Source organism: Canis lupus, chromosome 21, assembly GCF_003254725.2.
Source record: "Canis lupus dingo isolate Sandy chromosome 21, ASM325472v2, whole genome shotgun sequence".
NCBI classification, from domain to species: domain Eukaryota; kingdom Metazoa; phylum Chordata; class Mammalia; order Carnivora; family Canidae; genus Canis; species Canis lupus.
Genome location: NC_064263.1, coordinates 30302103 through 30327223, shown reverse-complemented (window position 1 = coordinate 30327223; position 25121 = coordinate 30302103). Strand labels below are relative to the sequence as shown.

At 41.9% G+C, this 25121-nt stretch overlaps 1 protein-coding gene across 1 annotated transcript in view; it reads right to left on the bottom strand.

Annotated features, from left to right (window-relative positions):
- The window catches only part of DNHD1 (dynein heavy chain domain 1), a 79750-nt gene that overhangs the window by 33798 nt on the left and 20831 nt on the right, over window positions 1-25121 (bottom strand). Inside the window, 8 exon segments of the mRNA XM_025459327.3 lie at window positions 5423-5749; window positions 5752-5911; window positions 6355-6512; window positions 13028-13271; window positions 13343-13725; window positions 22260-22311; window positions 22443-22580; window positions 22689-22943. Of these exon segments, the coding sequence (XP_025315112.3) occupies window positions 5423-5749; window positions 5752-5911; window positions 6355-6512; window positions 13028-13271; window positions 13343-13725; window positions 22260-22311; window positions 22443-22580; window positions 22689-22943 (1717 nt within the window).

The following is a 25121-nucleotide window of genomic DNA, read 5'->3' as shown; positions in this document are numbered from 1 at the left end:
TCTCACTGACTCCGCTCCAGCCACACCAGGCTCTCTCCAGTTTCTCGGTGCACCAGGCATGCTCCCTCCTGCTGAGGGCCTCTGACTTGCAGTTCATTATTTCTGGAACACTCTTCCTCAGAGAATCATATACTTCATTCCCTCACCAAATTCAAGTCCTTCTGCTTGAGGCCTGTGTAGCCCAAGCCTTTACAAACTATCTACCCTCTCTGGCATTTTCTTTCTTTCTTTTTTTTTTTTTTATTGGTGTTCAATTTACCAACATACAGAATAATCCCCAGTGCCCGTCACCCATTCACTCCCATCCCCTGCCCTCCTCCCCTTCTACCACCCCTAGTTCGTTTCCCAGAGTTAGCAGTCTTTACGTTCTGTCTCCCTTTCTGATATTTCCCACACATTTCTTCTCCCTTCCCTTATATTCCCTTTCACTATTATTTATATTCCCCAAATGAATGAGAACATATAATGTTTGTCCTTCTCCGACTGACTTACTTCACTCAGCATAATACCCTCCAGTTCCATCCACGTTGAAGCAAATGGTGGGTATTTGTCATTTCTAATAGCTGAGTAATATTCCATTGTCAACACCTCTCACCTGCTCTATTCTTTTTTTCTATGCCACCTGTCACTTTCTAAAATACTCCATAATTTGGTTGTATTTTACATTTACTATTTGTTGTCTTTCTCTTCCAGCTACAATGTGAGGGCAGGTGATTTGTTATCTGCCCATTGATATACTGCAAGCCCAGTGCACAGTATAGGCACTCAACAAATATGTTAGACAGATGAATAAGTCCAGTGAGAGGCATATGAAAATGATTTGTCCCATAGAGGGCCATAAAGGATAAATGGTGACACTTTCCTATTTTGTGTATTTCTTGTCATTATTCCCTCCCTTCATCTCATAAGCTGCTGCATTAATTCTTGACCAATAATTTATATTCAGTTGTGAGACAGGTGTCAAAGGTAATTTGCAGTTAATAATTATAGTACTGAGGAGGCACCTAGGTGGCTCAGTTGGTTGGGTGTCCAACTCTTGGTTTTGGCTCAGGTCATGATTTCATCAGTAGTGAGATGGAGCTCTGTGTCAGCTCCGCACTCAGTGGGGAGTCTGCTTGGGGAATTTCTCCCTCTGCTCCCACCCCACCCCCACACAGGTACATGCTCTCCCTCTCAAATAAATCTTTTAAAATAATCATAATTATGATAGTACTGAGGTTTGTAACTTAAGAGACATCAGACAAGATTCAAGGATATTGCAGTAAAATTGTCATTCTCATTCATTTGAATTCTAATATACTTTCTTGAGAGAAAAAATGATAAAATAACACCCAAATGCTGGGAATTATGCATCTTACATGTGTAAGCATCATCCATTGTGGAGATCAGAATACTGAGAGGCTTAGAATCACTATCAGGCTATCAGAGCTCTCATCTGACCAAAAAAAAAAAAAGAAAGATAGTAATTTTAAACTCTTCCAATCTTCCTTTGTCTAAACTCAAATAATCTTTGATAGCAGTTGTCTCAACATCAAATACTGGACAAGTGAAGAACTTCCTTTGTAAGAAAGAACAGGCACTATTATCTCCAGACACATGAGAAAGACAGTCTTGAGGATTAATAGCAAATATCCTCTGACAGACATTTGCTGTGGTATCTACACAGTAAATTCCACTGCATTTTAAAACTTTTTATTTGGAAGTGATTTCAATTTTTTTTTTTTTGAGAGAGAGACCATGGGAGTGGAGGGGACGAGGGGAGTGGCAGAGGGAGAGAATCTTAAGTAAATTCCACACTGAATGCAGAACCTGACAAAGAGATCAGTCTCACAACCCTGAGATCATGATTCGAGCCAAAAATCAAGAGTCCAACACTTAACTGACTGAGCCACCCAGACACTACGTGATTTCAAATTTTTTTAAGTTGCAAGCAAAAACAGTAAAAAGAATATCTACATACCATTTCTTCAGATTCACCTTTTGCTAACATTTTGCCCATTCTCTTTATCATTTGTGTTTACATGCTCTGTGTGTGTATGGGCATATGTGTACACAAACACATAATTCTTTTCTGAACTATTTAAAGGTAAATTACATATTTCATGGCCCTGTTTATCCCCAAACACTCAGATGTGTATTTACTAAGAACAGGGATATATATTACATTGATATACTTTAATACAGTCCTTTCCAATGTTATCAGTTGACCTAATAATGTCCTATATAGCATTTTTTCCCCTCAAGTATAGTGTCCGTCCAAGATCAAGTACCACATTCACTTGTCATGTCTCTTTAACGTCTTTCATCTAGAACAATCTTCACATCCTTTATATTTTCTAATAGATATTTTTTAAGTATATCGACCCCCTTCTCCTTTTTTTGTTAGCAGAAAGTTCATAATGTTGAACTTTCCTGATTTTCTTCACAACTGAAGTTATACATTCTCAGCTAGACTACTGAATAAGTATTGTGTCTTCTGGGTACCATGTCTTGGAGGAACATGATTTCCATCTCTCCCTCATTGGTGATGTTAACCTTTGATCACCTGGTCAAAATGTTGCCCAATTTCTCCACTAAATAATTGCTAGTTTTTTTTCTCCTCCCTTCCAACTAATAAGTAGTCTCTGTAGGAAATCTCTAAGAATGTGCAAATGTTCTACTCCTCATCAAATCTGCCCTCAGATTTGACATCCACTGATGATCCTTACCTGATTCAATATTTACCAGAATGTTTACAAAATGATGATTTTTCCCTCCAGATTTTCTCCTTCCCCATTTACCAGCTGACTCCTGCCATTCTACTCTAAGTGCAAGTCCTCATTTCTCCCTCATTGATTTATGTATTTATTTATTATTAGCATGGATAATACATTCATATATTCCTATTTTTCCAATAGTTTACTTTGTACTTTGGTGCTCAAACTGTCCCAGATTTGGCCAGTTGACATCCTTCTGTGTCCTTGTGACATGCTCCCATCACTTATTAAAGGAATTTATTACTCTCTTACTTTCTGGATTAAAAAAATATCCTAGGCTTATCTTATATCTATCCTGTGGTAGCCCTGGAATCATCCACTCTCTGAGGAGCCCTAGTAAGCAATTATCTTAGCAACTAAGATCTACTCAGGTTTATTTTTTTTTCTACTCAGGTTTATATACACATATACACACATTCATGTACATATACACATGCATATAAGCATGCATACACAAACAATATGTGTGCATGGGACGCCTAGGTGACTCAGTGGTTTAGTGTCTGCCTTCCGGCTCAGGACACGATCCTGGAGTCCTGGGATTCAGTCCCACATCAGGCTCCCATAGGAAGCCTGCTTCTCTCTCTGCCTCTGTCTCTGTGTCTTTCACGAATAAATAAATAAAATCTTAAATACATACATGTGCACATTTTTAAATGCAATGGAAATTACAGAGTAGAAGTTTATAAGACCAGCTCATGATTTTTCTCCAGAATTCAGAATAAAGGAATGAATAATGATGAAGATTAAAGAAATGGAGAAGAGATCCAGAAAATCCAACATATAAGTATGAATTCTGGAAGGAAACCACAGAAAATATAATAAGAACCATTATCAAATAACTGATAAACAGATTACCTAGCCAGGAAAAAAATTAGATTGGTATCATATTTACCCATAGTGCCAACTATCAGAAGGCAATGATGCAGTTTGGAGAAAAAATTTTGTGACTCCAGAATGCAATATTTAGCCAAGCTGTGATATAAGGACCTTATAAAGTCATTCTAGGCATAAAGAGCTTAAAATTTTTAACACCTAAAACTTCCTTCTTAGAAAAAATACTCAAAAGAAATATTACAGCCACTTAAGAATGAAAATAATGAAAAGATGTGATATTTCTAAAAATAGTAATGTGACAACATGGATGGACTTAGAGGGTATTATGCCAAGTGAAATAAGTTAGATAAAGACAAATACCATATTTCACTTATATATGGACTCTAAAAAACCAAAACCAATGAATAATCAAACAAAAAGCAGAAATAGACCCATAAATATAGAGAACAAACTGAGAGTTGCCAGAAGGGAGGGGGTAAGGGGCTGGGCAAAATGGGTGACAGAGAGTGGAAGATTCAGCTCTAGTTATGGAATGAAGAAGTCACGGGGATGAAAGGGACAGCATAGGGGTATAAACAATGGTACTGTAATAGAATTGTATGGTGACAGATGGTAGCTACACTTGTGGTCATCACAGCATAATGTACAGAATCACTTCTCAAATCATTATATTGTACCCCTGAAACTACTGTAACATTGGTTGTCAACTATACTTCAATTAAAACAAAAATGGTAGTGGGTAAACAAAACCAGTAAACCTTAGATGTCAAAATAGTTGTTAGCTTTGTTATCAAACTAAGCAAAGGTCAAAGGTTTGAGTAAAATAAAACATACATAATGGAAAATAATGAGTAGTATTAATAACCTAGCTCTAAGATCCTGGATTCTTTTAACAAAAACTGAGAGTTTGGTGAAGAGCCAGGGATGGAAGAAGGAACTAACAGCAGTCCTGTGGGGTTTCCTGGGCCTGGCATCACAAGGCCTGAGCCCCCACTCTGCTTTTTCACCAACATCCCCAGTCCCTAGAGGAAAGTTCAAGGTCTGGGGTCTATGTCAATTAGAGTATGGGACCAGGGGATACTCTCCATACTTGGCCAAAGAAGATGCCCTTTGCTTGAGGATGGTTCAGGGTGTCCTCTACTTTACATTTGGCCTAATGGCCCTGGGGCTGGGGATGCCCACAGGCAGAGTTGATAATAGTTGGTAGTTGGCCAAGAGGCAACTCAGAAGCAATGTGACCTTCCAGGGGATAAAAGTAACTGATCAAAGTGACTGCACCTAAGAAAAGAAACTCAAGCCCACGAAGTTCTTTATGTGCAGAAGGGAACTAGTCTAGGGAATCATTGTGCAGAGGGCTAAGACCAATAGTTCTGTCCTGGTCTCTTCCTATGGGCGAGAATCTCAGCAGCTGCCCCTCTACACCACATTGGCTGGAAACAGTGGCTATGGCTTATTAAGACCCTTTTTTCTAGACCCTGCCAGCTAATACAGAACTGGGCTGAATAGGCTAAGAACTACAGTGAGGGCACATTTACATTTCTCTTGCTCAGGCTTCTAGCCCTCTAACCCCATCACATTCTAATGGAATGTTCACTTATTTGCCTCCCCTACCAGACTGTAAGCACCCTGATCCCCTGCCCTATGTACAACCCTCGACAAAGCCAATGTATGAAGACTTTGTCCTGCAACTTTCATTTATAAGTGAGACTAAATAAAATGAAGCTATGTGATTCCCAAGACTTTCCTAGGGACTCTCAGGACACAGGACCCTTATCTCAGTTGGAGGGTCTATCACAGAGTGGTGGGGGCAGGGCAGGGATCCTCAGTACCAGTGAAGGTGGCATAGGCATGGTGCAGCTCACTGAGGTGGCTGGCTGTGTTCTGGAACTGACGCTCCAGGGAGATGAGCTGGCGCTCAGTGCTCCTCTGCTCTTGGGTTGGGTCCATGAAGGGGCCAGATAGGGCCTTGTCAATCAGGCCTTCCAGCTCCACCAATGCTGCTGCTATCAGCTGCTGCAGCTTGGGCACGATAGCATATCGCTTGCTGAGCAGGAACTCTGAGGCCTGGCTTTTCTCGAATTGAAATGCCTCCCACACATCCAGGAGCTGTGGGGCAAGCAGAGTGCAGTCAAGAAGCGAGCATCGGGGAGGAGGGTGGGAGGCATGGGTGACTTCAGGAATTGCCTTCTCACCGAGATGTCCAGGGCCTCATTCTCATCACTAAAGAGGCTAAAGTGGTTGCGGATGACTTCGTGGAGTGACTGTATGTATTCCATGCGCTCCTCCAGCATGTTGTACTGCTCGTTGGCTTCATTTAACTGCAGGGGCTACAGCATGAGACCAGGACCCCCACAACCCTGCACACCAGTTTGGGCTTATCCCTGAGGGCACTCCTGCCTTCTAGAGGCTCCAGACCCTAGCAGCCTCCTTTTACCCAACTGGGATCAGGGGCACAATGGGATCAGATCCCATCTGACCCAGGTCTCTGTCAAGACAGCACAGCTCTTCCCAACCAAATCATTACTCTGTTGACAGGGCAATAGATCTCTTGCTGACCATCACAGAGAGCAGAACCACGTCTCTCATTATGCCAGGGCTTCTGCCTGACTTGAGGAAACTGACGGCCATGAGAACAGGGTGAGGGTTAGTAAGAGCAGATCACATACATGAGTATCGGGGCCCACTGGGAGCTCACCAGAGACCTGAAGAAAGTCTGCTGAGCAGGTGAGCAAGATGGAAAAGGAAGATACGAGGAGCCTACCTTTTGGGAGCACCGTGCAATGGCATCAATGTCTGAATTGATGCCCTGGAAGACCTCCGTGAAATCCCTGAGCTCTGTTATTAGTTGCTGACTGCGGGTCCGGCACTCATTCTGCACATGTGTAAGAATGTCCCTCCTGATGCTATCCAGCTTGGATTCTGAAGAAAAGAGAGAGTTAGGTCTTTGGGGTTTATTGAAAGGGAAGGGGTGCTGGGGAAGTGCTGTGGGTCCAGAGTGGGGAAGGGGGAAAGGGAAGTCAGACCATGAACTCATTCCCTCACTCAGTGAGCACTTACTGGACCCCTGCCTAGTGTCCGGTCAGGGCTGCTATTCACTGGTGCTGTCCACAGCTCTCCACACCTACTAAAGGCTGTGCTGGGCACCAGGAGATCAGGGTGAGTGGGTGAGACAGGAAGTGTTCCCACCCTCAGAAGTTGACAGTGTGGTGGCAGAGACAGACAAATGAACAATCACAAACCGTGTGATAAAGGCTCTGTGAGGGCTCAGGAGCCCTCAGCCTGACATAGTGAAAGGAGAGGAGGCCTGAGGAGGCTGGGAAAGGCCTCCTCTGGGAGGAAACAATGGAGTTGAGTGTGTGAAGTAGGTAATGCTCCAAAGAGCAAAGGCACATCAAGCAGATGAAATAGCACACCTTGCAAAGGCATGGGAATGACATGTTCATGAATGGCAGAATGCCCTATTGGGATCAAAGTTTTCTGTTTCAGGAGTCTTAGTGGCTCTACTCTGAGAGAAGAGATACCAAAGACAATGTGTAATCTGCCTTTTTTGTTTTTAAGGGTTAACAGAAAGAAGCTGTCAGGTGCATATGGGGCTAGAAGGTTATCTTGGAGGCTGCCTTTGGTGATACGAACATCTCCACTATTTCTAAGGGCCGGAATAACACCAAATCACTGACACCACTAAGATATTATTGATTATAAGAAGTACCACACCTGGGCAGCCCCAGTGGCGCAGTGGTTTAGCGCCACCTGCAGCCCAGGGTGTGATCCTGGAGACCTGGGATCGAGTCCCATGTCAGGCTCCCTGCATGGAGCCTACTTCTCTCTCTGCCTGTGTCTCTGCCTCTCTCTCTCTCTCTCGCTCTGTATTTCTCATGAGTAAATAAAATAAAAATAAAATCTTAAAAAAAAGATTAAAAAAAAGAAGCACCACACCAAAAGAAAAAAGCAATGCCATCTAAACTCTAGCATGCCATCAATTATAACACACCTTTTAAGTTCAGAGATGTTAAAATATGCAAAGAACAGCAAAATACAATATAGAAATATGATATGCAGGGGTGCCTGCTTGACCCAATCAGTTAAGTGTCCAATTCTTGATCTCAGCTCAGGTCTCAGGTCTTGATCTCAGGATCATGAGTACAAGCCCTGCGTCCAGCATAGAGCTTACTTACAAAAAAAGAAAAAAAAAGTAGTATGATATGGAGTATAGCATGAAATACAGTATAGTATGTTTGCTTACTGCATTCCATATAGAATGTCAACTACTAAAAAAAAAAAAAAAAAGAATGTCAACTCCTTTGCCTGTATTAACCCTTTTAATACAGAGTTCCAGAACTGTTCTCACAAAAACCCTTCGAGGTAGATAATATTTTTGGCCATGTTTTTTATAGATAAGCAAACTGAGCCTCAGGGAGGTTCAACAATATTATCAATATCAAATAGTGGCAACAAAAGTCCAGGACCAGTTGGCTTCACAGGCAAATTCTACCAAGCATTTAAAGAAGAGTCAATACCGATTCTTCTTGGGGATCCCTGGATGGCTCAGTGGTTTAGTGCCTGCCTTCAGCCTGGGGTGTGATCCTGGAGGCCCGGGATCGAGTCCCACATCAGGTTCCCTGCTTCTCTCTTTGCCTATGTCTCTGCCTCTCTCTCTCTCTCTGTGCCTCTCATGAATAAATAAATAAAGTCTTTAAAAAAATACCTATTCTTCTCAAACTATTCCAAGAAATAGAAAAGGAAGGAAAACTTTTAAATTCATTCTACATGTTTCTTCAACAAATAGTATTGGGAAAACTAGACAGCCACATGCAAAAGAATGAAACTGGGCTACTTTTTTATACCATACCCACAAATAGATTCAAAATGGATTAAAGACCTAAATGTGAGAACTGAAACCATAAAAATCCTAGAAGAGAACTCAGGCAGTATAACCTCTTTGACATTGGCCATAGCAACTTCTTTCTAAAAATGTCTCCTGAGGCAAGAGAAACAAAAACAAAAATGAACTATTGGGACTTCATCAAAATAAAAAGCTTCTGCACAGTAAAGGATACAATAAGCAAAACTAAAAGGCAACCTACAGAATGGAAGAAGATATCTGCATGTGATATATCTGATAAAGGATTAGTATCGGAAATATATAAAGAGCTTATAAAACTCAACACTCCAAAAATGAATAATCCAATTAAGAAATGGGCAGATGGGGCCTGTGTCTCTGCCTCTCTCTCTCTCTCTTTCTCTCTGTGTGTGTGTGTCTCTCATGAATAAATAAATAAAACTCTTAAAAAGAAAAAAAAGTTCAGATGGGGATCCCTGGGTGGCTCAGCGGTTTGGCACCTGCCTTTGGCCCAGGGCGTGACCCCGGGATCCCGGGATCGAGTCCCGCATCGGGCTTCCTGCATGGAGCCTGCTTCGCCCTCTGCCGGTGTCTCTGCCTCTTTCTCTCTCTGTCTCTCATGAATAAATAAATAAAATCTTTTAAAAAAAGGAAATGGGCAGATGACAGGAATACTTTTCCAAATAAGACATATAGATAGCACATGAAAAGATGCTCAATATCACTCATCATCAGCGAAACTGTAATAACATATCACCTCACACATGTCAGAATGGTTAAAATTAATAACATTAAAAACAACAAGTCTTGGGACACCTGGATGGCTCAAGTGGTTGAGCATCTGCCTTTAGCTTAGATTGTGATCCTGGGGTCCTGAGATTGAGTCCCACATCGGGCTCTCTGAGGGGAGCCTGCTTCTCCCTCTGCCTATGTCTCTGACTCTCTCTCTCTGTGTTTCTCATGAATAAATAAATAAAATATTTAAAAAAAAAAAAAGAAACAAGTCTTGGCAAGGATGTGGAAAAAGAGGAACCTCTTGCATCGTTGGTGGGAATACAGACTGTACAGCCTCTGGAAAACAATATGGAATTTCTCAAAAAGTTAAAAATAGAACTACCCTATGATCCAGCAATTGCACTACTAGGTATTTACCCACAGAATACAAAAAATACTAATTCAAAGGGATACATGCATCCAAATGTTTATAGCAGAATTATCTACAATAGCCAAATTATGGAAGCAACCCAAGTATCCACTGACTGATGAATGGACAAAGAAGCTGTAGTATATATACACAATGGAATATTATTCAGCCATAAAAAGAATTAAATCTTGTCATTTGCAAAACTGATGGAGCTAGAGAGTATTATGCTAAGCAAAATAAGTCAGACAGAGACAGACAAATACTATATGCTTTCACTCATATGTAGAATTTAAGAAACAAAACAACTGAGCAAAGGGGAAAAAAGACAGAGAGAGGCAAACCAAGAAACAGGCTCTTAACTATAGAGAGCAAACTGATGGTTACCAGAGGGAGGTGGGTGGGGGGTGGGGGATGGGTGAAACAGGTGATGGGGATGAAAGAGCACAGTTGTAGTGATGAACACCGGGTGATGTATGTAAGTGATGAATCACTATATTGTATACCTGAAACTAATAGTACACTGTATGTTAACTAACTGGGATTTAAATAATAGCTTAAAAAAGTGGGGCTCCTGGGTGGCTCAGTAGGTTAAGCATCTGCCTTTGGCTCAGGTCATGATCTCAAAGTCCTGGGATCAAGCCCCACACTGGGCTCCCCAATTGCTGGAGTGTCTGCTTCTCCTTCTCCCTCTGTCTCCTCTCCTCTGCTCATGCTCTGTCTCTGTCTCTCTCAAATAAATAAATAAAATCTTTTAAAAAAAATCACACTGTGGCAGAGCAAAGATCCAAACTCAGACAGCCTGGTTCCACAGATTATGGAAATACACTGGGCATGACCCTCTGGAGCCTTGAAGGAAATAACCAATGGGACTCAATACCAAGAGCTGAGACTGAGAAAACCGAGAGAGAGGGAGCCCCTAGAGGGGCACCTGAGGTTGAGTAGAACACAAGGAAGAGAACTTACCCTTTCCAAACTAGCCCTGTGGCCTATCACGGTAGCTAGGCTATTGCTATCACCAGCAGTGTCAGGACAGGTGACGGCAGAGAGGAGCTCAACAGCGACATCGTATGGTATAAGTCAGCACTAGATCGAAAATACCAGGGCTGCTGGGGGGCAGAAATTGGAGATGGATGGAAAAGCAGATTTGAGTGGTATTTAGGAAGCAGAAGGAAGGAAGGAATTTGGTGACAGGTGGGATGTGGTGGAGTAAGGAAGAGGGAAGACTAAAGGATGAACACTAACTCACAAAAGTGAATAATTATGTCATTCACAGTTAAGGAAGTCCAGGCAGAAGAGGAACAGCGTTGGAGGATAAGCAGACAAGATTAGATCACAAGAAGGATGAGGTTGGCAGAGGGGAATAAGGTTAAGTGAAAAAATGAAGCACCTACTTACTGCATGCCTGTTTCAATGCTAGAAACATTGCAAATAACACCTCATTTACTCTTCCTTGTCATAATCCTGTGAGTGACGACATTATTATCTCCATGTTACAAACAAATGAACGGAAGCTCAGTGATCTGAGGTCACATAAACCAGTGAAAAGCAGACCCAGGATTCTGAACCCCATCTTGCTCTCTCTCCATCTGTTCTTCTTGAAGAGGCCAGTTGATCTTGGACTTAAGGACCAAGAATCTAACAAACTAGAAAGAACAGAGACTTCCTAAATAACACTGGAGCAAAGCCTGCCCAAAACAGGGTCAGAAGCCAAGTAGGCCAGTCATAGGCCCTCTCTATTCCTGCCATGCCAGCCCGAACCCCCTGTACATTTAGGTGGGGTGGAGGGAAGTATGGGGAATTTCTTCGGCCCAAACGATGTATAATTAGGCATGTGCTTTCATCTGCTGAAGAGCAAAGACAAGGAGGGTAAGGCAGGCAAGCATTTTCAAGCAAGCTCTTTCGGGGCCACCCAAGGCCACCCACCTTCATAAGGAAAGTAAGCATGGGCCATGGGTTTGATAGCATCTACTCTTTGCAGGAAGCCAACACTATTGGTCATTGCGAGCTAGGTGAGAAAACAAATCAATATTTTCTAGAAGAACAAATCAATGGCCTCCCAATCTACCCTACTGTGAGACTTTCTAAGTCCAGCTTCTAGGCAGAGACACTTTACTAGTAAGCAATGAGACACTTTACTAGTAGCCTGAGACAGCCTTCCTTTGGGAAGGAAGGAAAAAAACAAAGGAATGAAACTAGGTCTTAAACCAGATTTCTCAGAAACACAGGGAGACCAACAACTGGGCCCTAGCCTAGCATGGGTACATAGAGACAAGAGGGAAACTGAGATGGGTTGAAGAGGAAACAGATGGCACAGTGGGCTTGAGCTCCACTTTCCATGTGGAAGTTTGGGAAGATACCACTTTTCAGAGTGTCTGTGTGTTAATGCATTGTGGCAAAAAGAGGACCAAATACAATGCTGCTCCCAAGTCCTCCACAATTCCCAAATGGGAGGGGATACAGAAGACAAGGAGAGTTAATAACCAGTGGGCCTGATGAGTTCCTATGTAGAGGAGTGATGGGTTCCTATGTAGGTTCCTGAAGCAGAAGCTATGGGGCCGGCCAGCCTAAGATGAAGACTAGGTGAAGGGTTCACTAAAATCACAAGGATCTGCAAAGCCATCAGGAGCCAATGCAGGGCAAAGTCACCAAAGCAGACACTCTGGGCTCCTACTAGCCAAGAGAACACACATAGTTACACCAGCTTAGGCCACAGCCGCACCAGAAGCAGCAATGTTAAAAGGAGGCCAGAGACCAGGCAGGATGTACTACATCTCAGCGACGGTTGACAGAAGCCAGCAAAGAAAAGCCTACAGTCCAGCAGCTCTCTCCAATGCCAGATGCCACCTTGCAGGGGAAGAGGAGCAGAGCGCACTTGAGAATAAAAACAACCTAGATCTGTAGAATGAATTTTTTTTTTTAGAATGAATTTTGAATTGACCAAATACCCAAAATAGCCTGAATTCACTTTCAATTGGAATACATTCTTCCGTCATCTGCAGAAGTTGGGACTACAGAGTAGGACAATAACAGTTAAAGAGAATAACTTTTTATACGTGCAGATTATAGTGTCAATTCTGACTGCTCCATGTGGAGAGGGGCACTCTTGATTCCCAAGAATATCTGCAAAGAAACTGAGCACACTAGCCTAAGGAGTAGGTTAAGATTTTTCTTAGTCATATTTGGTTTGAACTACTTCCATGACAAAAAAATAGAAGGTGTCAGGTGACAGAAATGTAACTCCTAAAAAGTATGGGGAATGAGCAGAGCCTATCTTCTGTAATAATCATACCTTTAATTGCAAAGGGAAGGGCCTGAGACCTGGCTTTTTGGAGGTTCTATAGGTCCAATGAGGGGCCTTCACCAAAAGTCCTTGGAGAACATTCCAAGCCCAAGGAGGGCCATGTGGATAAGATAAGGAAGGTGGAAGGAAAGAAGATAAAAAGCACTCACCCATCTCTAACTGTACATGATGGCAGCTCAGCAGCATCAATCTGCCTTTTGTGACTAACTTGTTAGGTATATTGGAGACACGGGTCTGCCAAACGTTCAGGCAGCTCACCAGCATTACGTAGTTCTTGATAGGACAACCTCTCATGGACTCCAGCTTCTGAGGCCCCCAGGCTTTCAGGAACTCGTGAATGCCTGTCATCCAGTGATGTTCCCTGCAGAATTCCTTCACCTCCCGCAGCATGCCCTAGGCACAGACAAGGTGCTTAGGGCAGAGGTGGGTGCCTATCACTGCCCTCCTTAAACCTCTGTTCTCACCTCCAGCAAGGTCTGTTGCATAGTCAGTGCCTGCTGGATTCGGGGACTGTTGTCCAGGTCCTCTTGCAGCTGCTTAAAGTTGAAGGGCAAGAACTGGCCCCCCAGCTGGTACCCACGGACCTCCAAGGCTTGAGTAACTGTGTGAGACTTCCAGGGCCACACCAATCCTATATTTGGGCCACAGAAGATGTGCACAGCCTCGCTGGGCTGGCCCTGAAGTTTGGGCATCACGAATTCTGTGTTCCCTTCTTCTTCTTCTCCTTCTCCTTCTCCTTCTCCTTCTCCTTCTCCTTCTCCTTCTCCTTCTCCTTCTCCTTCTCCTTCTCCTTCTCCTTCTTCTTCTTCTTCCTCTTCCTCTTCCTCTTCCTCTTCCTCTTCTTTTTCTAGTGGGGCACATGCCATAATCGTCCATGAGTACCCTGCAGGGCCTCCACACAACCTCTCTCTCTATGTGAGTGTATACATTACACACACACATATAAACACATACACACACACATGCACACACACTCCTTGCTCCTGAGTTTACACATACATCCATATCACAAACACAGACCCACTGAGGGAATTTATTATTTAGGGTTCAAGTTCAGAAAACAGAATTTACTTTAGTTAGTATAAGCAGTAAGGGAATTATTATAGAATATTAAATGGTTTGCAAATAGTTGGAAGAACTGAAAAACAAAAATACTCTAGGCTGAGCATCTATGGCTCTGTGCTGCCTGGCAATTGGGATGTCACTGCCACACTACCAGCTACAAAAGCATACTACCTCTGCTATGATCTCCTCCAGCAGAATGGTTGGCATATATGCTGTCTCTTTCCCATTCTTACCTTAGTTCTGAATTGAAGTCTCATTCAGATCTAAATCACAAACAACACTTAGCTGCAAGGAGGTCTGGGAAATGTAGTTCATAGAACTCTAGCCTCTGCAGAACAGAGGAGATAACAAAGATGGTGCGCATGGCAGTCCTCAGTATCTGCCTCAAGGAATATCTTTGAGGCTGGCTTCCCCCTTTAACTCCTTAGAAACTGGTTAATTGCCAATTTCACTATTTGTGTTAAAACTTTGTGCAAAATGGGGGAAAAGCATCGAAATGTTCAGAAATTAGATGCACAGTACCAACACCTAAAAATAAAGTGCTCCCCCACCAAGGCTCAGTCCTCAGATCTCATCTCTTCTCCATCTGTATTTACTTTCTAGTAGAACTCATCCAGTTTCGTGTTTTTAAATACCATCTATTTGCTCTCAAATTTATATTTGGTTTGCATCTCTCCCTGAATTCCAATCTCATTTAAACAACTGCCTATTCCATATCTCTACTTGGATGTCTAACATGCACCTCAAAAAGAGCTCTGATTTCTCCCTTACCCCAAACTGCTCCTCCTACAGTCTTCCAACTTCAGCAAATGCAAACTGAATCTTTCCAGTTGTTCCAGTCAAAAACTTGAGTTATCTTTGACTCTTACCCCCCACACACAACACAAAATCCATCGAGTCTATATTCAAAACATATCCAGAATCCAACCACCTCTCATCACCTCCACCATCACCTACCCCTTGCTCTACTCCAAGCTATCAGCAGATCTCGCTGCATTGCTGCAATATGCTTCTGACTTGTCTCCCTGCTTTGGGCTCTTGCCTCCAAAGCTTTATAGTCTCTGCCCCACATAACATCAAGAATGATCCTTTAAAAATAATGCCAGAGGGGCACCCAGGAGGCGCAGCGGTTGAGCGTCTGCCTTCAGCCCAGGGCCTGATCCTGGAGACCCTGGATCGAGTCCCGTGTCAGGCTCCCTGCATGGAGCCTGCTTCTCCCTCTGCCTATGTCTCTGCCTCTCTCTCTCTCTCTTCGTTTGACAGAGGTCTCATGAATAAATAAATAAAATCTTTAAAAAAAAGATAAAAAATAAAATAAAATAAAATAAAATAAAATAAAATAAAATAAATAATGCCAGAAGAGATTCTGGAAACACAAGAGACTCCTAACACTGGGAAACGAACAAGGGGTGGTGGAAAGGGAGGTGTGGGGTGGTTGGGGTGACTGGGTGCGGGCACTGAGGGGGGCACATGATGGGATGAGCACTGGGTGTTAGGCTATATGTTAGCAAATTGAACTCCAATAAAAGAAATAAAAAAAAAGAGAGAGAGATTCTGGAGAAATGGTGGAAGTGACAGTGTCGTTTTGAAATCTTTCCCAAGTTCCTATGTAAAACGACATAAAAGTGACAATTAGACAGTAAAATCCCAGACCCAACAACATTTTAGTGAAAATGGAAGCAGGAGATCTTTACAAATCCCAAAACACAAGTAAGTGGGGACAAAGCACCTACACACTCAAGACTTACATGGCATCGCTGTTTGTAGGGAAGGAAGCAGAGGGGAGCAATGAGACAACTGACAGAACTAAGACTAGGAAAACAGTTTGTATTGGAATACTCCATGGGCATTTCCTGGAAGGCAGAAGGCCAGTCTGAGAACAGAAGGTAAGAGTGGAGGGAATGTGTCCACTCCAAGAGCTGGTGATGTAAAGTCTATAGGAGCTGAAGCAGTCTATGCCCGAAACTCCTGAAACCAACTGGCCAGGGCTCCCTTCTGGGACAGAGCTTGACGCTAAGAAAAAACTGCTGGGGGTGAAATTACAACTGAGCAGAATGGAAGCAAGAGAGAAAAAGAAGAGTTCAGACAAAAGTGGGAGAGCAAAACAGGAACCAGGAAATCTGAAAGCTGGCCACTGGGTGCCTGGGTGGCTCAGTTGGTAAAGTGTCTGCCTTTGGCTTGGGTCATGATCTCAGGGTCCTGGGATCAAGTCCCTGCATCGGGCTTCCTGCTTAGAGGGGAGTCTGCATCTCCTTCTCCCTCTGCTGTTCTCTCTCTCTTTCTCCCTCAAATAAGTAAATAAATAAATAAATAAATAAATAAATAAATAAATAAATAAAATCTTTAAAAAGAAAGAAAGCTGGCCACTAGTTTTTGAACACTACCGAAAAACAATTAAAAAGGAGGGGCAGCCCAGGTGGTTCAGTGGTTTAGCACCGCCTTCAGCCCAGGGCGTGATCCTGGACTCCTGGGATGGGATCAAGTCCCACGTCAGGCTCCCTGCATGGAGCCTGCTTCTCCCTCTGCCTGTGTCTCTGCCTCTCTCTCTCTCTCTGTCTCTCATGAATAAACAAATCTTAAAAAAAAAAAAAACAATTGAAAAGGAATCTGAGAGGTTAGAAAGTCATTTTGAACCTCACCTCCTTCTAAAAGTATAGAAAAGTTTTAAAAAGTTCAAACTTTTTATTTTAGAAAAGTTTAGAAAAGCTCACGTGTTTTCCAAAGGTGAGAAACAGAAAAGTACCAACATCAAACCCATAGGAAATCTTTGTAAGGAAAAAGAATAAGGACAGAATAACACCGTTAGGGACAATGAGATCATGTCAAGAAACAAGATCAAAACAAGCCCACTGCAAAACAAGGTAAAAGACACTAGAAAAATTATGGAAGTCATGAAAGTAGAACACATTAGAAAATTAGAAAAATTCAGAAATCTTTTGATAGAATTCAGGGAGGAATTAGAAATAAAAGAAAAAAAATCATTTCAGAATGAAACGTAACTAAAAAGGAATTTAAGAGCAAATAAATTTAACAGTTAATGCCTTAATAGAAATAAAAGGCAAAAAAGTAAAACTATTAAATAAAAAGGAAAAAGGGATTTTTTTTAAACTTTCAAGATAAAGGGATGAATATTTGGTATAGATGGTAAGGATGTATACATATAATAGGAATCCCTGAAGAAAAATCCAAGACAAGAGATCAATACTAAAAAACTTCAATTAAAGAAAACTTTCCTGCAATAAAAGACATAAAACTACATTTTGAGGAGTGCCTGGGTAGCACAGTCAGTTAAGCAGCTGACTCTTGATTTCAGCTCAGGTCATGATCTCGGAGTCCTGGGATGGAGCCCTGCATTTGGCTCTGAGCTCAGCGGGGAGCCTGCTTGAGATTCTCTCCCTCTGTCCCTCCCCCTACTCATGTGCAAGCTCTCTCTCTCAAACAATCTTTAAAAGACAAAAACTACATTTTGAGACAGCATACTTGAGAATACTGCTCACAGTGTTCAATAACAAGACATAGTCTACTCAAATTACTGAATTTAAGAAAAAAAGAAAAAAAAATGTTTCAGTCATCCAGGAAAAAAGGGAAATAAAATTTTGCTTCCACAAGCCCTTCCTAAAGAATCTAAATAGAGAATGAGCTTCAGACAAAATTGCTGAGAGACTGATCAACATAAAGACTGCTGGTTAGCTTAAATATATTGTTATTTGTAGAACTATAATTAAATAAGGTTTTTTTAATATAAATTTTTAGAAGGGAAAGAATATAGTGTGAAATGATGCTGTAAAGAATGCTGGTAATTCTCTTGCTTGCCAGGTTTTGAGAATGGAAGAAGGCACCAGGGAAGGCGTATTGCTGACTACTCAATAGCTATTCCCTTCTCCCTTCTTCTCAGTGGTAGAGCCCATCTTCTGTGAGAAACTAGAAATGTTTGCCATTTGATTTCCAAGCCCTTCTTGCTTCTGGAGGTAGCCACATGACCTAGATTTCTACAATGAGATGTAAAAGTGAGTCTGCTGGGAGAGTTTCTGGAAGATTTCCTTTCCTGATAAAATGTAAGAGTCAGGCAAGGAGAGCGCTCCCTCCAATGTTCCTCCCCTTTTCCTTGATCTTGCTTAAGAATTGGATGCTTGGAGCCAGAGCCTGTCTTACAAGTATGAGGCAATAAGCCTTGGGATGAAAAAAAACTTTCTATTCAGCGCCCCCTACCATATACATACCTCTAAGAGAATCTGCCCTTACCTACAGCTAAACCCAGAAAGGATTTGGGGAAGTATGTAAGGAGCCTGGTACTTGATGACATTTTTGAGCCACTGAATAAACCCTGGGAGCGTCTATCTGGAAACTTCTTGTTATGGGAGATAATTGTTTTGTTGTTGTTGTTGTTGTTGTTAGGCTACTCTTAGGTCTTCTTACTTCCAGCTGAAAGCATTCTCAGTGACTCAGAATTCAAATACACAAGCAAGGTCAAAAGACTACGAAAGAGTAATAAGGCCTTGATGACAGACACTTCCTGAGCCTTAAATCAGCTAACCCTAAATCCATCTGCATCCATGTGTTCCTTAGTTATGAGAGTCAGTCAGTTCCCACTTTTGCTTGCTAGTTCTGAGTTAGAAATGTTATCCAAAGCCAACTTGCACACTTAGGCTTATATGTTTATAGCCAATACAAGCATAACTGAAGATTAGAGCCTCCTCCACCACACATGACCTTCTAAGAGGATCTGCTTTTACCTATGGCTAAAACCAATTAATCTGTACCATCCCCCATTCCCCTTGCCAGAGCTTATGGATATGTGGTTCTCTCTAGAGGACAGGCTGAATCAATCATACTCCTCATCTCAAAAATTTGAAATAAGTCAGTCACATATATAGGAAAACTTAACTAAAAGATCACATAGAGTCAAGGATGGAGTTGGTACCATAGAGAGTCATTTGGAAGCAAGTTATAAGGGAGCAGAAAGATCAAAGGAAACAGAGATAGCTAGTTTTAGGGAATTCCCTAATTCACTAGTTTAGTGAATTAGGGAAACTGGGAAGCAACAGAGAGAGAAGTAGAGATAAAAGGATAGGCAGCAATTTGAGACGCAGGCTCCTGACTTTCTAGTTTCCATTTCAGTGAAGCGTGGTGCTGCTACATCTTTGCTGCCTTTGAATTTGGTAACTTTCTGGTTTGTGAGCTCCTAAACACAAGATGAGGTTGAAGAACTGTGATTCAAGGTGCCAAGACCTACAGGAACACTCAAGCAATATGGTGCAGTACAGTCGATTTATGTGTGATTCTGAGCAATGGAAAGAAAACCTGGTATATGTATTTTTTAACCTGGTATATTTTTAATGCAACTTGGTGACTGTAATATCCCAACAAAGCAAAACAGAAATCGCTAATTAACTTCATAGCCAACGTAAGAGTAAAGTAAAGCTTGCTTATGATAAGAAGTTTGGTATCAACTAAATCAAAGAAACATAAAAGTCAACTGGAGCTGCATTTTTTAAAAGATTTATTTATCTATTTATTCATGAGAAACAGAGAGAGAGAGAGAGAGAGAGAGGCAGAGACACAGGCAGAGGGAGAAGCAGGCTCCATGCAGGGAGCCCGATGCAGGACTTGATCCCGGGTCTCCAGGATAACATCCTGGGCTGAAGGCAGGCGCTAAACCACTGAGCCACCCAGGCGTCCCTGGAGCTGCATTTTTAAGTACTGACCTAACTGTGAAAAACCAAATAATATAGACCTTTACTGTAGGTTTCCTTGAATGGGTTGCTCAGACATTTTACCTAGAGTAGCAAAGTTTCTTGTCAGACATATTTATACAACTTTTCATCTCTTGAGAATTTCTTATTCACAGGATGGCAAGAAAAAGTCTTTCTTCTCCTTCATCTATGAATCCGCTCACTGTTATACTGGTTACCTCTATTCTTCCTCTTGTTGGTCATACTGCTCATACCTCACACTGCCAAAACACCCTCCCTGCCACATGCAGCCCCCTGGCAAAAAAAAAAAAATAGTAATGACAGTTTCCTTCTCTGCATTATATCTCTCAGATAACTTCAACACCATCTCAACCAAAATATACACAAAAGAGTTTATGGGGCAATCCTTTGTTCCTTCTCAATGTAACACAAATATCAAAAAGATACACTGATCTTGGTAAAGTTAATGTAAGACCTTTAAATTCCTGAACTTGACGCCTGCCAGATGAGAAAAATCATTATCTGATTGTGATTTCCCAGTTTTAAACTGCAGAAAATCCCTGATAAGATTGTAAGGCCATCAGGTAACAATACTGATCATCTCTTTTTGGGTACAAAATGTTCTAGTACTAAGACCGTTCTCTGGAAAATGTTGGAGAATGCAGCCTAAGACTGCAGAATATGCTGCAACTGTTTTGTTAGTAATAGATTGGGTCTTCTTCTAGGGACCAAAATCTAGTCAGTGTGTAAGTTTCTACTGTAAGGGGCTGATTTCTCATATTTTTGTGTATATATAAAGGCACTGAAATTGTTTTGTAATTTGGTTAAAATGCCATACAAATTTTGCCTCATATAGGATTTCTCAGATAGATGTACATTTCGTAAAAATTATTAGTTGTGTTTTAACTGCTAGATATTTGCTTTTATTAAATACTATACCGTTTTCATTAAAAAAAAAAACTTGGGGATCCCTGGGTGGCGCAGCGGTTTAGCGCCTGCCTTTGGCCCAGGGCGCGATCCGGGAGACCCTGGATCGAATCCCACATCGGGCTCCCGATGCATGGAGCCTGCTTCTCCCTCTGCCTGTGTCTCTGCCTCTCTCTCTCTCTCTCTGTGACTATCATAAATAAATAAAAATTAAAAATAAATAAATAAATAAAAAACTTATGAAAAACGTTAAATCAGAACTTTGGTTCTGGTTCTTCCATGAACCATTACTCTGATTTTCTGTGCTAATCTTTTTTTTCCCTTCAAATTTTGATATTGAAAAAACTCAAATATGTAGAAAAGTTTAAAAGTATTACAAACTCCTTTATCCATCCACTTTGATTCAATAATTATTGACATTTTGCCACATTACTTTGTTTTTCCTTCTCTCTATCCCCTAAAACATTTGAAAATAAGATTACAAGCATCAGGACATTTTACCTCAAATACATCAGTCATGGTGCTCTTTTAAAAGTAGAAGGGACAACCCAAGACACTGCAGGTAAACATTTTTTACTTTCATTAGAATTTAGAATAAAAGTTTTAAGGTTTTTGTTTATTTTGCCGATCAAAAGAAAATACTACAGCATACCAAGATATAAATTAGTATAAAATTAGAGAATAATGTGAAATATCTCATTCGTCTCGTCTTTAATACTAGTAACAATAAGAAGTTACTATCTGTTGCATGTATCACTATGTGCTGAGCACTATGCTAGACAATTTACCTCTTTTAATCCTGCAAGTTAAGTGACTTTGTTATTCCCATTTTACAGGTTAGCAAACTAATGTGTTTGGTTCCAGAGCCCTTTCTCTTTCCATTGTACCATGTAAAACAAATATCAGTAGTCTGTATTAATTAACATAGATCCATGTGAGAAAATAATGTGCCCCAACTGGTGTATTCTGTAAAAGACATGGGCTCCTTTCAATGAACCTTTTTCTCCCTTGTCATCTATTTCCTAAAATTGACTTCATGTCTTTTAATCATCTTAATGAAAACGCTAGTTGAATCAAGGGGCAGGGGGAGTACCTACATGTCAGATGTGACTGAATACATGTAATGATTTTGTTTATAACTGAGTTAGTATTCCAAATAAAGGAAATGTGAAGATGTATTTCCTTCCTGATGGTTAACAAGTTTGAGGACTGATAACCAGTAATAACTGGTAACCATAATGGCTCAATAATATTAATGGATTATCCTATATGAAATGAAAAAGAGTTGTATGAAATAAAGCAAATATCAAATGAGCAGAGTTCTTCAACCAAGTACAAAATTAACTTAGAAATCAAATTTAACAGGAACAAAATGCCATTACATTAGAGAAAAGCCTCACAGAGCCTGGATGAACCAGAGGAAGGACAATGCACTCACTCACATTCTTTCATACACCTCTCATTCCACTCAGTTGCATGCATACACATACACACAGACACATGCATGAGTGAGCAAAGACACATACCCACACTTCTAACCCCTGCCCCCAATACCTGTGTGTACTACCCAGGTTACAGCTGTTCCATCTATACCCAAGGCTTGACTTGATGGCCCATGCCATTGGCACTCTGCACATGCCCTTCCCCCTCCTTCCACTCTTCCTACCCCCCTGCCTAAGTCTCCTTACTTAAATACCTTCAGAATACAAGGAGTCCCAGGGGGTCTTCAGGTCTGTAGACTGCATTACCTTCAGGGCCAAGGTATGTAGAGGAGGCAGAAATGGAAACCAGTGAGGGTTCAGACCAGATTGAGAATGTCTAATTACACAGATAGGAACTGGGAATTCCTACATCTAGCCCCCTGCCCAATCCAGAATACCTTCAGGACAGAGGCCTTGACAGATTGCAGGCCCCCAGTTAGAATCTGGATCATATTTTCAATACATGGCTCATGGGACAGCTGGCCACAATTGTCAAAGACCAGCTGGGCTGAGAGAAAAGGTTTCTGCCTTGGGGCCTGTAAAGAATGGTCAGGAGAGGTCGTGGGGCTACATGTCAGTATCTGCTGCCGGCCACCTGGCCTTGACTGCCTGCCCACCTCCACACATGCCACCCACCACCTCACTTGTAGGATGTTGGCCACAAAGGAGGTTATCTCCTCCTCTATGATAGACACAAGGCTCTGGCAAATCATGTAGTCTACTAGGCGGGCCAAATGTCCCAGCCGCAGCAACCAGGACTCTGCCTGCTTCAGCTTCTGCTCCAGCTGCTGGCACTGTACCCTCTGAAGATATACGGAGCGCTGGTCTGTCCTGATCCTCTTGCAGTTTTTCACTCGCTCCTGTAGGCCCTGTTGCATGTGATACGTATCCTCGTGAACCTGTCGGAACAGAGAATGGACAACTAACTGAAGGGGGATGGAGAACAAACTGGCCACCCACTGGCCTGTGTAAAACTCTCAGATCTCAGAGCCTGAAAACTAGTACCTAGATATACACGTGGAGGGATGTTTTTTAGATCAGCCCCTGAAATCTTTTAGTGCCTAGAGAAGATGTAAAATGGAGAACACACATTGAGAGGCTACACTGCTAATTTGATAAGCTAGGCCTGTGTATCAAAAGCCCCCAGGGTAGAACTCAAATAGAAAATTTATGCATGTGTCAACGGAGAGGTTCACAATGCAGAAATCACACAGAGAAAGAGAAGGATTGGCTAAGTAAGGCCCAGCAATAATTCCAGGACATGGATTCCAATCAGTAGGCCTGGGAGGCATGGCCTGCTGACTAGCATAATACTCCTTATGTGACAGTGGAAGCTGTCTCGGCACTGACACTTTCTATCAGGGGTGGGGAATGTGGGATAAAAGTCTAAGAGCCTCTTTGTGGGTCCTTCTCATATCTGGGAGGCTTCTGAGCCTACATGGGCTGCTAAGAGTTGCCACCTCTCTGGACTTGTCCTGTTGAAGAACAGAGAGGAGGGTACCTGGGCGGCTCAGGGGTTGAGCGTCTGCCTTTGGCTCAGGTCATGAACCCAGGGTCCTGAGATCGAGTCCCATACTAAGCTCCCCACAAGGAGCCTGCGTCTCCCTTTGCCTGTGTCTCTGCCTCTCTCTCTGTGTCTCTCATGAATAAATAAATAAAATCTTAAAAAGAAGAAGAAGAAGAAGAACAACAACAACAACAACAGAGGGGAGACACCAGGAAGATATGGTTGGCCAGATGGACCTACTGTCCCTGATGCTCTCCTGTCCTTTCTGATGTTTGGTAGAGCCTGTGATTAGAACTGGGGCACGTGGATTATATTCTACTCATTCTGAGTTCAAATCCTAGTCTTCTGAAATCCAGACATAAGGCACTTGAGGACTACACTATACATCATGCACAAACTTGCCCTCTGACTTGCTTCCATGCTCTAGAAATACCCTCCATACTCAGTGCTTCCCACTTCATAGCCCTTAGTCCAGTGCATCACCACTATCTGCTTACTCATGTGACTCTTCCACTACACTGTAAATTCTTTGAGGAAGAGGCCTCTGGCACATGTTCTTTCATTTCTCTTTGCTTAACACAGTGTCTCGTACAGGTAGTTCCACAGCAACTGTTTATAAAAAGAATGTATCACTCACACTGAAAGGGCTTATGAGTGCCAGTTAGGATAAAACCATACAAACAACAACAATAATTACTACACCAGGATATAATCAGTATACATTTTTAAAACCTCAGCACGAAGGGGCAATATCTTCAAAGTTCTGAGGAAATTTTTTAAACCTGGAATTCTGTATCTAGCCACAGTATATTATAGAAGTTTTGGAGATGAATAAAGACATTTTAAGATATACAAAGACTCCAAAAATTTAGCATACACAGATTCTCTCTGTAAAAAACAAACAAAACAAACAAACAAACAAAAAAACACATCAACAGTGTATTTCTGAGAAAGGAAAATGAATATCAGAAGTACAAGAAGCTTTGATGAGCAAAGACATTTGTAAAACATATTTTCAAGTCTAAATGAGTAGGCCGGGAAACAAGAATGTTCACAACAATTCAGAATTAAATTCTAGGAAATCTTAACATAAGCATACTAGGAGAGGTGGAGGCTAAGGAAAGGAAGAGAGGTGAGAAAGGAAGCCAGAAGAGTGGTAAGGTTCTTATTTTGCTTGGGAGAAAGACATGGACGAAAATCTACACTTGACATTCATTCACTCAAAACACTCACTGAGGGATCCCTGGGTGGCGCAGCAGTTTAGCGCCTGCCTTTGGCCCAGGGCGCGATCCTGGAGACCCGGGATCGAATCCCACGTCGGGCTCCCGGTGCATGGAGCCTGCTTCTCCCTCTGCCTGTGTCTCTGCCTCTCTCTCTCTCTCTCTCTGTGACTACCATAAATAAATAAAAATTTAAAAAAAAATTAAAAAAAAAAACACTCACTGAGCTCCTACTATATGGCATAACTTGTAATGAGCACTAGAGGTAGAGCAGTGAATGAAACAAATAAAAATCCCTATACTTTTGGAGGTGGGGGTGGGGTGGGAGAAATACAATAAACTTAATAAAT